General features: G+C 50.0%; 1 protein-coding gene across 1 annotated transcript in view; it reads left to right on the top strand.

The window, feature by feature from the left end:
- Window positions 1-14,914, top strand: part of PGAP1 (post-GPI attachment to proteins inositol deacylase 1) — an 868,977-nt gene that overhangs the window by 290,467 nt on the left and 563,596 nt on the right. The window contains exon 11 of the mRNA XM_086955415.1: window positions 3,362-3,408. Within this exon, the coding sequence (XP_086811541.1) occupies window positions 3,362-3,408 (47 nt within the window). The remainder of the gene's footprint in view (window positions 1-3,361; window positions 3,409-14,914) is intronic.

The following is a 14,914-nucleotide window of genomic DNA, read 5'->3' as shown; positions in this document are numbered from 1 at the left end:
GTTTCTTCTACCATCCGCATCACGACCAGTTCCGACGACAACCTCACAACCGCCGAACACCTTCACTTCCAGATCCACACCGACCCCAAGACCACACTCAGAGGCACCCTCATCTACAGACCACCAGGACCCCGCACACAATTCAGCGATGACATCACTGACTTCATCAGCCCACACGCCCTCCCCTCCGAGGACTACATTCTACTGAGAGACCTCAACTACCACCTGGAAAAGAAAAACGACTCCAACACCACCACCACCACCCTTCTGGACAACCTGGCCAACCTCGGACTCGAACAACTTGTCAATACCCCCACCCACTGTGCCGGACACACGCTCGACCCAATCTTCACCTCCAGCAAGCACATCTCCTTCAATCACACCACAGCTCTCCACTGGACGGACCACAGCTGCGTTCACTTCAACGCAAAAAGACCACAACCCACAACCCCCCACAACCTATTCCCCGAAGAAACTGGTACAAAATTATTACCGACCAGCTCTTCACATCGCTTCACCAAAACCCTCCTGCCAAATCATCGGACCCAAACCAAGAAGCCACCAACCTCACACAATGGATTACCCACAGCACAGACGAACTAGCACCCTTGAAAAACCATCAAATCAAGCAAGGTAACAAAAAAGCCCCCTGGTTCAACGATGACCTTAAGAAATCCAAGAAGTTATGTCGCACCCTCGAGAAAGCCTGGAGAAAAAACCCAACCACTGACAACCTGACCACCTTCAAGAACGCAACTCGCAAACACCACCAACTGATCCGATCCACCAAGAAATCAGCATTCAAGGATCGACTTGATAACAACGCCCACAACAACAAGGAACTATTCAACATCGTCAAAGAATTTACCAACCCCACCGCCGGCACCAACGACATCACTCCCTCCCAAGACCTCTGCGACTCCCTAGCCTCTTTCTTCTACAACAAAATCGCCGACATACATAACAGCTTTGAAAACCAGTCCGGGGACCAGTCCACTCCACCCACCTCCGAACCAACACCCCTCTCTAACAACCTTTGCGCCTGGAACCCAATCACCACTGAAGACACCATCCGCCTGATGAACTCCATCCACTCAGGATCGCCAACCGACCCATGTCCCCACCACATTTTCAACAAAGCAGACTCCATCATCGCAGCCCATCTCCGAGACGTCATCAACTGCTCCCTCAACTCCGCTACCTTACCGGAAAGCTGGAAACATGCCAAACTCAGCGCCCTTCTGAAGAAACCCACAGCAGACCCCACTGAACTTAAGAACTACCGCCCCATATCGCTCCTCCCATTCCCTGCCAAAGTTATTGAGAAAGCCGTCAACAGTCAGCTCGCCGCCTTCCTCGAAGCCAACAAATCCCTCGACCCCTCACAGTCCGGCTTCCGAGCCAAACACAGCACCGAAACCGCCCTCATCGCAGCAACAGACGACATCCGAACTCTACTGGACAACGGAGAAACAGCTGCCCTCATCCTACTTGACCTCTCCGCAGCCTTCGACACAGTCTGTCATAGCACCCTCATACAACGCCTCAGCAACGTCAGAATACAAGGAAAAGCATTGGACTGGATCATCTCATTCCTCGCCAGAAGAACCCAGAGAGTCCGCCCCCCCCTTTTAGATCAGAGGCCACCGAAGTCATCTGCGGCGTTCCACAAGGATCATCATTCAGTCCCACCCTCTTCAACATATACATGAGTCCCCTCGCATCCATCGCACGCCAACACAACCTCAACATCATCTCCTATGCAGACGACACCCAGCTGATCCTCTCAATCACCAAAGACCCAAACACAGCCAAAACCAACTTTCACGAAGGAATGAAAGAAGTAGCCGAGTGAATGAAGAACAGCCGTCTAAAACTGAACTCGGACAAAACGGAAGTCCTCATCTTAGGATCATCCCCCTCCGCCTGGGACGACTCATGGTAGCCACCGGCCCTGGGAACCGCACCCATACCTACGGACCACGCACGTAACCTGGGCTTCATCCTGGACTCCTCCCTCTCGATGACCAAACAAGTCAACGCCGTCTCATCCTCATGCTTCAACATCCTACGCATGCTCAAAAAAATCTTCCGCTGGATCCCCACCGAAACAAGAAAGACTGTCACCCACGCACTGGTCACAAGCCGACTGGATTACGGAAACACCCTTTACGCCGGAACCACAGCCAAACTACAGAAAAAAACTCCAACGCATCCAAAACGCCTCAGCTAGGCTCATACTGGACATCCCCCGTCAAGCTCACATTTCCGGTCACCTGAAAGACCTCCACTGGCTCCCCATCAACAAGAGAATAACGTTCCGTCTCATCCACGCACACAAAGCCCTCTACGACCTAGGACCCGAATGCCTCAACACGCGACTGTCCTTCTACACCCCCACCCGCCAACTACGATCATCCAATCAAGCCCTCGCCGCAATTCCGCGCATCCATAGATCCACCATGGGGGGAAGAACCTTCTCCTACTTAGCGGCCAAAACCTGGAATTCTCTCCCCACCCACCTCCGCCTTGTACAGAACCACCTCTCCTTCAGAAAGCAACTTAAAACTTGGATATTCGATAAGTAAAATACCCCCCCCCCCCAGAAATTTTAAAAAAATGCTATGAAGCTACCAGCACTGGCTGCTTCATAGTGCTTTTTTAAAACTAGCCCATTACCCACACCCACCTGCCTCCTCTTTTACCCACTAGTTGCCCGACCCCACCACCTCTGTTACCCACCCACCCCACTTACTCACCCACCGCCCCATTTCTCACCCCTGCCCTCCAGCCATCCACCCCCAACCGCCCCTCCTTAAACCATCACCACCACCAAACCTCCCTTCAGAAATCTGCCACCTCATACAAGCCCATGTAAACTATGGATAAAGGTAATAACTAAAAACATACACCTGGGGGTGCTCTTTGTGGAAGCAAAGCCTGCTATGTCTGTAGTAAACAGGAGCTACTTATGCAGATCCTTCGAAGATAGTTTCCATTTCTAACTGTAGCTGCACATTCATTTTCTTTCTTATGTGTTCCAAATTACATTGAGATTGTTTCTTCGCCTAATTAGAAACTATATACTTACATAAATCAGCAGCTACATCTTTGCCTCATTACTTGTTTTTGGGTATTTCAAAGTCTAGCTGACAGTAGAAGGGAGTTTTACTCATTACTTATATTTGTACAGGTTAGTCCCTTACAGCAGAACAATGCCATTTGTCACAAAAGAGTGGTTGATTGAAAACATATTGTTTCACATACTCCACAATTCAATTTTTTAACTGGAAATGTTACCTATTTAGTTTTCAAGTGAATTATGAAAAGCTAATTTTCTCACTTTGATTTAAATTGACAGTATACATATAGCTGGATTTATGGATGCACCGGTGGTGAAGTTAATTGGTAAGTGTTGCCACTGTTATGTTTTATTGCTTCAGCATATTTTATAAAACACTTGAAAATACAGAATTAGTTTTACTGAATCAGGTATATCTAATTTGCCACTTTGGAAAATGTTCTAACTGCGACCTTCCTAGATTTATGTGTCATTATTTCATATACATACATCTTGAATAAGTAAAATATTGAGTCTATTATCATAATGGACCATAAATTGCAGGTATTACAAAAAAGACAAAATGTGTCTGAATTGCTGATGAGATGAGCAGGAGAGGGTGTGGCATAGGAGTGGTATTGGAAGATGAAGTAAAAATGCAGTTTTATAGTTATTCAAAACAGAGAGGCGTCCTACTCTGCCAAAGGGACAGGACACCAGCTAGACACAATGTCTTAAAAATTGATCCCTTTGGGAAGCAATAATCGCACACCCAATCCTCACTTCTCATTCACCATCAAAAAGCCTATCACACTAGCCAATCAATCAAATATATAAATGTTTCTTCATTGATAAAAATGGATAAAAGAGCAATCCGCTCTAGCAATCAAAAACAATACCACAACAAAGTATACCCATTTCGGTGGTAACAGCAGGTCCAGCCACCTTCTTAAAGCTTAACAATGACAGTATTAAAATTCCAGCACTTTGAATTGTTCTCTAGGCGTATGATGTAGGTGCCGGGAAAGTAACTTCCAAATGAAATCTTCAACAGGGCCTTACTCCCGCTAGCTCTTATTTCGAGTGTTATGCTTATGAGGGCAATCCCTGCATACTTGCCACCGCCTTCCAACCTGGGCTGTTTTGTTTTTTTTAAACTTCTTTTTATTGTTTTCCAAGGTAACAGTTTCATTATCAGCATCTTACATCTTACTTGAAAACCAGATCAGGTCATTGCAACAGTACAAACATTTCTCAGCTTGTTCAGCAAATTACACCAGAGGTACCTATCGACTGCGTCAACTACATACATTTCAGGGTATCTAGACATCCCATCGCTACATCTTCTCACTATTCTTCCAAACTATTTCTTATACATCCAGGTGCATCAGAATATCAATATGCATACATGTCTGAAGTGTATTGCCCTCACCTCCTACATTTAGCAGCATAAGGCATCCATATCATTGCAGTTTTCTCCCACCAGCCCATATCGTGTCTAGTAGCACACTTTCATTTCCCGCCATACTACAATATTCTGTAGCCCATCAGGTCTCATCTCGCAGGTGAGAAATCAAGTAGCATCGCATGGGAGCCCATATAGCTCTGGGCCTAGAGGGCTAGGGATAGCAATTCTGTATAGGTTGCGAGTCGCTCCTGGCACATTATCAGATCTGCAAGCCATTCCTTAAACTTGGGTGCTCGCCCCCTAGCCCACCTGCAAGCCACCCTCCTCTTAGCCAATAGGAGCGCGAGTGTGGCAAACGTACGGTGTTCAGCTCGCAGGGACTTGACATTTCCCAGTAATGCCAACAATGGCGTAGCCTCTACAGGTGTATCGATCATGTTACGCAACGCCTGGAACACCTGATCCCAGTATCTTTCACCCCAGGGCAGCTCCACGCTACGTGTAAGAAATCAGCCCCTGCAACATGACATCTATCACACTTATCATCTCTCAGCTTGAATTTACACATCTTGACCGGTGTATAATATATCCTGTGTAAGAATTTATAATGTATTATCCGGAGTCTGCTGCTGGCCGAAACTCGTTCAGTTTGCAAACAACACTCCTCCCATTGCTCATCTGTCAATGACTGTCCTTGTTCCTTGTCCCATCTCGCGCGCGCCAATGTGGGTGGTAATGCCTTCTGTGTGTGCACTGTTTTATATAGCAGTGAAACCTGTCTTTTAGCCGTATTCCTCCCCAGCATGAGGTGTAGTGGGGCTAATGTTTGTGGTTCCGCCGGAAACTCAGGAGTAAGTGATCGTACCCCCTGCCGTAGTCTAATATACACAAATACATCCATTAGTGTCTTCTGGGTCCCTTGGAACATGTGGTCGATATTGCGGAATTGGCAGTCATGGTACAAGTCACCCAATGCACTGATATGTGTGCGCTGTAGAAAGTTACGAAAAACACCTTCCTGAAACAGCGGCATAGCTTGATGGCAAGCAAGAGGCAGCAAAGGCGAATATAACATGGGAACATCCAGCATATGTCTTATGCGTTGCCATGCTGCTATCGTGCACTTCAGGGCGTTGGGCGCTTTGTCTCTAGTCGTCACTAGTGCATAGAGTGCTTCCTCTATCGGCGTGGGATGCGCAAGCCAATGTTCCGCCGTGACTTGGGGCATATATCTTGGCTGTTTTACCCAGAACCAAGCATAGTGGCCCTGCTCGCATGTAAAGTAGAGCTCAAAGTTTGATATACCAAATCCTCCCAGCTAGTAAGGCCTCGTTATTACATCCCGTTGTAGTCTTGGATTCTTACCTCCCCAAACCAGACGTATCAGCTCTGACCTAAGTGATTGAAAAAAATGTGCTCCCGGGTAAAACGGGATGTTTAAGAAAAGGTATAACATCTGGGGGAGTATCACCATTTTTATCAAGGCCGCTCGGCACGCCATGGAGAGGAGTAGCGCCACCCAGCGCGTGACACAGTCTGCAACCCGAGTTATGGCCGTCCCATAATTCATCCGCATGAGTTCCTCCTTATCTCTGGTTACTCCAATACCCAAGTACTTCAGCTCCTCCTCACACTACTCCAGTGGGAAAACCAGCGAGCAGCGCGCCGTGGCTGCCGTCAACGGAAAATACTTGATTTCCCCCAATCTATCTGAATTCCAGAAAGCTGCCCAAATACTATGAATTCTCCAAGTATCCGGTTCAGGTTCTGCTGTGGGTCCCGAACATACAGAGTAATATCGTCTGCATATAATGATACATGTATTTGGCGCAGCTTACAGCGCAATGCCTTATCATTGTGGTGCTGTCGCAGTTTCGCCGCCAGCAGCTCCACCGCGATGGCAAACAGCAATGGGGAGAGAGGGCACCCCTGCTGGGTTCCCCTTGTAATGCCAAAGGTCTGTGATGTATGACCACACCTTGGCCACTGGCAGGCAATATAACAGTTTTATTTATGATAAGAACAATGGAGGAAAGCCCATGTGTAGCAGTACCCCAAATATATAATCCCATTCTATGGAGTAAAACGCTTTGGTAGTGTCTAAAAAAAATAGCTGCCAGCGGGAGATCAGGCGAAACGTTATTTTAGACAGCAAATACCGTCCTCAAGTTATGTGAGGTAGCCCTACCGGGCACAAAGCCCGATTGATCAGGCAGGATCAAGTTCTCCATTAGCAAACACACGGCGCATTGCTAACAATTTGGCCAGAATTTTAGTGTCACAATTCAGTAGTGACATCGGTCTATATGAATCGCATTGCTCTGGTGCCTTCCCGTGCTTCAATAATGATAGTATGAGAGCCTCTCTCATTGAGGCAGGCAGTCGCCCCACGCCCCACGTCCTCATACACTTCTCTAGATATAGTGGCCAACAAATCTATATACGTTTTGTAGAATTCTGCCGGGATGCCATCCGTCCCCTTGGCCTTCCCAGACTGCAGTCCCATTATTGCTTCCCGCACCTCATCCAGTTCAAATGGCGAACATAAAAATGTCCTCTGCACATCACTAAGCCATCCCAGCGACACATCCCCCAGAAACCCATCTAGGTCGAGGCTGCCCATTGTAGTTGTGGAATACAGTTTTTTATAATATCTCAAAAAGGCGTTAAGAATGCTAGCTGTGTTGCGGCATGCCCTTCCCTCCAGATCCTCCACCTCCATTACATAGTTATTGCAGCAGGGTTGTCTCACTTTATGTGCGAGCACCTTCCCAGGCCTATCTCCCTCTCCATATTGTCGGGCCGCCCAATTTTTACCCCGAAACTTCGCTTCTCTTTGTGCTTCCTCCATGTACTCTGTGAGCTTATCTCGAAATGTAGCTTGTGTTGAGCCCACCGGGTCCATTGCAAGGTCAGCTTCCAATGCTTTAAGGTATGTTTCCAATGTCTGCAGGGAGTTCTGTATATCCCTAAGAACTCCGGACCCTTTCGCAATGCAAAATCCCCTTATCGTTTCCTTAAATGCCTCCCAGATGATCTCAACACTATTCACAGAGTTTTTTTTTCGCTCAAAATAATTGCTTATTTCCTCCCTCAGCTCCTCCTGAAATACTGTATCAAGTAGGATAGGAGCATGGAGTCGCCAGGGGATGCGTGGCGTGTTAAGGTCAATGGAAGAGAGTACCTGCACCAGTGGTGCGTGGTCTGAGTAGGTTCTAGCTAAGTGATTCACTACTGTTATCCAGTATTTGGGTGTCTTTCATAGATTCACATGCCTGAATCATTCCCCGTCGCCGAGACGGGAGCCTCCGGTACATAAAAAAGTAATGTCCTATAGACATACATAGAGAAAATAGGCCTAAGGGCTTCCCCTTAGTAGCCTTTCTTCGTCCTTATGTAAAAAGGACCAAACTCTCACAGTTAGCCAATCAGCTCCGACCTCCCTCTAGAACCTTCCTGGGAGGAGCCTCAGTCCCTCAGATTTTCTACCCCACGTCGTGCTAGGGAGTCTCCAGCCTGAGCTCTCCTCAGGTTTTCTTCGAAATCATCAAACTTTCTTTGAAAGTACTTCTTCGATCTCAAATCTTCAATAGACTGCTTCACTACACTGTTCTTACAGTACGTGTTGCCCTTCCGCTGCCTTATTCCATGTCGGAATCGCAGAAAAAGGCCTCTTCCATGTCGGAATCGCAGAAGAAAGCCCTTTTCAGGGCCTGCTCTTCATGTGGAAAGAAACGGATCCATGCGGATGATAAGCACGATCTGTGCTTGTATTGCCTGTACCCTGACCACGTCTCTGACAAATGCAGGGTGTGTAGAGCCTTCCCTAAAAAGACTGTCAAGGACAGAGAGGCTCGCCTTCTCGTATGGCTCGACAGGCTTAAGGACAGAGACACTCTGGAATCTTCAGAAGGCAGTGTTTCCAAGTCCTCCGAAGTCTCTAAAAAGATGCCCAGGGTACTTTCCCCTGGCCATACAGACACTCCTCCTAAGAAGGCACACAAGAAGTCTTCAGAGGCAAGATCTACGACATCTTCAGTGTCTGTTCGAGACGATCAAACTTTCAAAAAGCCTGCTCCGTCTACCATTAGACATGCCCAGAGGACAACCTCGGTCACGACCACCGTGTCGACGACGTCAGCGTCGTCGCCCTCAGCGGCGGCAACCACGATTACATCCTCGTCCTCAGGTAGACCTGTTTCCTCTATCATTCTGCTGAAATCGTCGAAGACGAAGACCCTGTCGACGACGGAGTCCCCGCCGACGACGTCAGTGTTGACGAGCCCATCGTCGTCAAAATCGCTACCGCAGAACACACCGTCGACAAAGAAGACGTCGACGGGAGGCTCGAACACGAAGCCGTCGTCGAAAGGCCCGACGCCGAAGACGCAGGTTACAACGGCGGTGTCGACGAAGGCACCGATTACGGGCTCGCCGTCGATGGGTGCATCGACGACGACATCTTCGACGTCGAAATCGTCGCCCACGACAAAGGTGCCGTCGACTACCCCGTCCTCGCTCAGGTCATCGTCGACGACGGAAACTCCGTCAACGGGCGAACCGTCGACGGAGATGGCGCTCACGGAGACGTGGAAGAAATCCAAACTAGTCGAGGTGTCGGCCCTCTCGTTAACACCGTCAACGGCTCCCTCGACGGCAGCAGGATTGCAGTCCACGTCTGGCAAAACTACCAGGGCGCAGATTACCCCGGAATCGACGTCTCCGAGCAGAGTGGAAAGGCAGCCACCTCAGGAAATCTTCCAAAGTGAGGAGTCTGAAGAGGAAGACCAGCCAGGTCCCGCTACCTCTATCTCGGACCTTAACGTCAAATGCCAAAGTACTGATGAGGAGCATGAGGAGTTCACTTATCAGGAACACTCCGTACACACTAGTGTCCGCACGGAGGTCACCCCAATGATATGCCTGCCGGCGACCCTTGTCAATGACCTGTGGTACCTAGTACAAGATTACAAACAACGCTTCCCAGATGCGGACAGTGGGATTCAGACACCTGTCACACGTGCCCCGGCGTCCGCCCCAAATCACCCTCCCGCCCACAGCAACCGCGAACAGGTCCGGCCTCAGGTGGTGAGACCCCGTGACAAGGTCCAACCTCAGGCGGAGGAATCCTCAGAAGATGAGGAGGAGGAGGAAGAATTAGAGGAAGGAGAGGTCCAAGACGTCCACTCGGACCAGCATGACGAAGATGAATATGGAGCGTCCTCCCCAGCTTCGTCGGCTCCAGCTTCACCGCACCCACGCCAAGCGGACTCGGTGCCGGCTGACATTGGCGGCTTCCACAAACTGGTGGACAGGGCGGCTAAGAGATTTCATATGGTCGTGGAATCGACTGAAACTGAATGCTTTTTGCATGACTTCAAAGAGCACAGCCAAAAGTCGGCTAAATCTATTCCGATTATTGAGTTTCTATGGGACCAGGGCAAGAAATTGATGCTAACGCCCGCTTCTGTGCCCGCGGTGGTGCCACGCCTGGACAAAAAATATAAAGCCCCACTTACGGCAGCGGCTTGCCTCAACGGCCATCCAAAACCGGATTCGGTAGTGACTCAGGCGGCCCAGAAACACTCCCGCAACCCATCCTCCCCGCTGTCCGCGCCTCCTGACAAGGAAGGCAGGAAACTGGACACGATAGGAAAGAGGTTCACGACTACGTCAGCCATGACAATCAAGGTGGCCAACTCCATCGCCCTGCTGGGGCGCTACAATCGCCAACTCTGGGAGGACATTGCCCCTTACGTACAAGAACTGCCCGACGCGGTCCAGAGCGAAGTCAAGGCTCTCCTTGTGGAAGGTCAGAATTCCGCTGCGGAGATAATCGACTGTGCTATCGATGCAGCCATGACTGGGTTCCGTCAGCTCGCTGGAGCTGCGGTTCTCCGCCGTCAAGGCTGGCTAAAAGCTACATCTTTCCGCCAGGAGGTTCAATCGAAGGTGCTGGACATGCCCTTCGACGGCCAGCATCTTTTTGGTGAAAAAATCGATGAGGCACTGCAGGCCATAAAGAAGGATACCGATACCGCCAGGGCTCTGGGCACCCTACAGTCACGAAACCAGTCCTTTCGAGGCGGCCGCTCCAGAGGTCAGTCCTCCTATAGGGGTTCCTACCAGAACAGGCCCTCTTACTCGTACAATAACAGAAATCAGTTCCAGCACAGGCAGCAACAAGGTAGACAATCTTCCTATGGCAGATCTACCTTCAGAGGCAAAAATACCAAGAAGGGCGCTGGCGGCCGCCAGTGACCGATTACTCCAGCCAGTCCTACAACCGACTCCATCCTTTCAAATTGGAGGAAAACTGACCCATTTCCTCACCAATTGGCACCAAATTACCACGGACCGGTGGGTCCTGCAAATGATACGATTCGGACATTCTCTCGAATTCACCAACATCCCTCCCAATACGCCTCCCCAGAGACGGGCGCACAAGCACCTACGCCTCCTTCTCCAGAAATGAAATGAAATGAAAAACGATTTTTAACGCGCAACTAAGCCCAGGTGGGCGTCAAGGCGCCTGACCAAATAATACCAGATAACAGAGACTAATCCTAATTACGGATATGCCCTGACAAAACACCAGGTCTTGAGCGCCTTTTTAAAGGAAGACAGAGAGGGTTGCATCTTAATCTCAAGAGGTAACAAGTTCCATAGTTTGGGAGCAGCAATGGAAAAAGCTCTGTTTCCCCAACGAACCCTTTTGGCACGTGGGACAACCAACAAATTCATCTCTGAAGATCTTAAAGATCTACCAGGCTGGTAGCGGGTCAGCAGGGCACCAAGGGGATCAGAAGAACCCTCTGCCAAAGCTCGATAGACAAGTCAGAGGATCTTAAACGAGATCCTGAGATGAATGGGCAGCCAATGAAGGCTCTTTCTGGCCATCGTAGCAGATGAAGCTTTGGGAAGTGCTAAGACAAAACGAGCAGCCGCATTTTGAACTACCTGTAATCGCTGAATGAGCCCCTTGTTGGAGTCTACATAAAGCGCATTACAGTAGTCCAACCTTGAACCTATCAATGCTACTGCCACCTGTTTACGTGCTGAGGGAGAGAGATAGTGAAGAATCCTCCTGAGAATCTTTAACACTCCCCAGCAGGTGGCCACCGTACGGTTGACCTGCAGAGTCATGGATAAGGAGGTGTCAAAGATTACCCCAAGATTTCTTGCCGACTGGGAGGGAGATGGACAGGTTCCCAGTGAGGCCGGCCACCACTCATCCGACCAAATATCCTGGTCCTTGCCAAAGACCAGGATCTCAGTTTTGTCGCCATTCAACTTCAGGGAATTCTGAAGCATCCAGTCAGAGACTGTCTGCATACAGATCCTGAAGTTGGTGGCAGATGATGAAACTGAGTGGGCCAGTGACACCATAATCTGGGTGTCATCGGCGTATGACACCAATTCCATCCCCTGAGATTTTACTAGCCTTGCAAGGGGGGCGACATAAATGTTAAATAGGGTCGGACTGAGAGCAGACCCTTGTGGCACCCCACATTGCAAGGACATAGCAGGGGAAAGGAACTCACCAAGCTTGACTCTTTGCTCCCTGTGCTGTAAAAAGGAGTGCAGGAGGTTCAGAGCCATGCCGGAGATCCCTGCCTCCCTCAACCGAGATGTAAGCGTTGAGGGAGACAGGGTGTCAAACGCCGCTGTGAGGTCCAGTAGCACCAATACAGTAGTTTGGCCAGCGTCCACCTTCCTACGGATGTTATTTGCCACCATAGTCAGAGCTGTCGCAGTACTATGCGCCTTTCGGAACCCATGCTGGGAGCTGTCAAGATACCCAGATGAGTCCAGGAAGGCGGTAAGATGGCCGTTGAGGTGTGTCTCAAGAATCTTAGCAGGAGCGGGTAACAGTGAGATAGGTCTGAAATTTTTCAACTGTTCCGGGTCTAGCGTGGGCTTCTTGAGTAGAGGCTTCACTATCGCCTTCTTCCATATTAGGGGGAAGGTACCTTGGGTTATAGCACCATTCATAACTTCCAGGAGTGGCGGGAGCAGTATCGCTCTGCATTCCTTCAATATCCTCAAAGGGCAAGGGTCTAGAGGTGATGAGGATTTGATCCTATCGAGTAGAAGCTCAAGTTCTTCTCGGGTAAGTGGTGGAAAGACCGTTAGACTATCCGGATGGTCTATAGTCCAGGCTTCTAATTTGTTCAGGGTTTGGAGTGAAGAGTCGGCTAGGGACTTTCTCTGAGTTTCCAGCGCAAGATAGATGTCCTCAATTTTTTTATGGAAGAACTCTGGAACTCAATTTTTTTATGGAAGAACTCTGGAACTCAGGAACTGTCCGTCATGCTACACAAAGGAGCGATCGAAAGAGTTCCAGCATCCTTGAAGGGGACGGGATTTTATTCCCACTTCTTCCTTGTGCGACAGAAGGAAGACAAGTGGAGACCCATCTTGGACCTCCGGGCGCTCAACACCTTCCTACGGAGCCAATCATTCAGGATGGTGACAATCCAGGAAATCCTGGGCGCACTGGAAAAGGGAGATTTCATGACTTCCCTGGACGCCTACTACCACATCCCCATCCTCAAGCGTCACAGAAAGTTCCTGAGGTTCGAGGTAGCAGGCAGACATTATCAGTTCAAGGTCCTACCGTTTGGCCTCAAATCCGCGCCGCGGATTTTCACAAAGTGCCTTGCACCGGTGGCGGCTTTTCTACGTCAGCTGGGTCACCAAGTCTTCCCCTACCTCGACGACTGGCTAGTAAAGGCACCCGCACCCGAAGGCGCAGCCGAATCCTCCAACGCCTGCACCACTCTTTTTCAGAAGCTGGGATTGACCCTCAATCTCAAAAAATCCTGCACTACTCCTACGACAAAAATTACCTTCCTCGGGGCTACCTTGGACACGGAGTGCGCAAGGGCCTTCCCCTCGAAGGAAAGGACGGACAAGATACTGTCCCTGGCCACGGCTGTGGCAGCAAAGACACGCCTCAAAGTCCGGACTTACACCTCCTTACTCGGAATGATGTCTTCCTGCATACTCCTCATCCCTCACTGCAGGCTCAGGATGCGCCCCTTGCAGGAAGCTCTCACGAGACAATGGACTCAAACTACTGGCTCGTTCGAGGACACAGTAAGGATAACGCCGAGCATATCCAAAGGTCTTCAATGGTGGAGACATCGAAAGAATCTTACGACTGGCTTGCCGTTTCTCCTTCCTCCGGCGCCTCTGGTCATCACGACGGATGCCTCCCTGGAGGGCTGGGGCGCTGTTCTCCAGGACCTTCGGATCAGCGGCAAATGGGAGGATCAGGAGAAACTGCTCCATATAAACCTTTTGGAGCTGAGGGCGGTATATCTTGCTCTACAAGCCTTCCTGCCACGCATCCAGAATTCCCCGGTGCTCGTTAAACGGACAACACCACGACGATGCACTATCTGAACAAGCAGGGGGGAACGCGGTCGCTCTCTCTATCACACGAATCGCAGAAAATCTGGAACTGGCTGGTGTTGCACGGAATCTCGCTCAAGGCGGACTATGTTCCCGGAAAGGACAATACCATCGCGGACGCCCTCAGCAGGCAGAGATCCCTCTCCCACGAGTGGGAACTGAACGACGACACTCTGGCTCACATCTTCTCTCAGTGGGGTGTCCCGAAAATCGACCTCTTCGCAACCAAGGGGAACGCCAAATGCCCAAGCTACGCAAGCTGGCATCCCCAACAGGGGTCACTGGGAAATGCTTTTTCCATCGGCTGGTTCAGCGTGTTTGCGTACGCTTTTCCTCCGTTTCCGATGATCCCAAGGCTCCTCCGGAAGATGAAAGCGGAGCCTTGCACCCTGATCCTGATTGCTCCGTTCTGGCCGAGACAACACTGGTTCTCGGATCTGCTTCGCCTCTCCATCAGGCCTCCGATTCACCTGAGGCAACACCCGAACCTCTTAACGATGTCGAACGGACAGGTGCAGCACCCGAGCCTCCGCTCGCTCAAGTTATCGGCCTGGCTCCTGAGCACAGAGAGTTCTGCGACCTAGATATCCCGCAGGACTGCAGGGAGGTTCTGGCGAAAGCGAGGGCAGGTAGTACGAACAAAACCTACTCGCTCAAGTGGAAAAGGTTCTGCATTTGGTGTTCGGACCAGGGCCTGCGGCCGCTTGATGTCACCCCTGAACAGATATTGCCATACCTCCTACAATTGGCAAAGTCAGGACTAGCACATGCTTCCATTAAAGTTCACCTGGCAGCTATCTCTAGGTTCACCAGAACTTTCTCAGGGCCTTCTCTGTGGTCAAGTCGGCTGGTCAAACAATTCCTGAAGGGGCTCTACAGATCCTTTCCGAGGCCTCGGAAGGTCCCTCCGACCTCGCAACTGAATCTGGTACTCAACCAGCTCATGAGACATCCGTTTGAACCCATTCATCGGGCATCTATCAAACACCTCTCTTGGAAAACGGCGCTCTTGCTCGCTCTAACAT

This window comes from Lissotriton vulgaris, chromosome 2_1 (assembly GCF_964263255.1).
Source record: "Lissotriton vulgaris chromosome 2_1, aLisVul1.2, whole genome shotgun sequence".
NCBI lineage: Eukaryota > Metazoa > Chordata > Amphibia > Caudata > Salamandridae > Lissotriton > Lissotriton vulgaris.
This window is presented reverse-complemented; position numbering and strand designations above follow the sequence as displayed.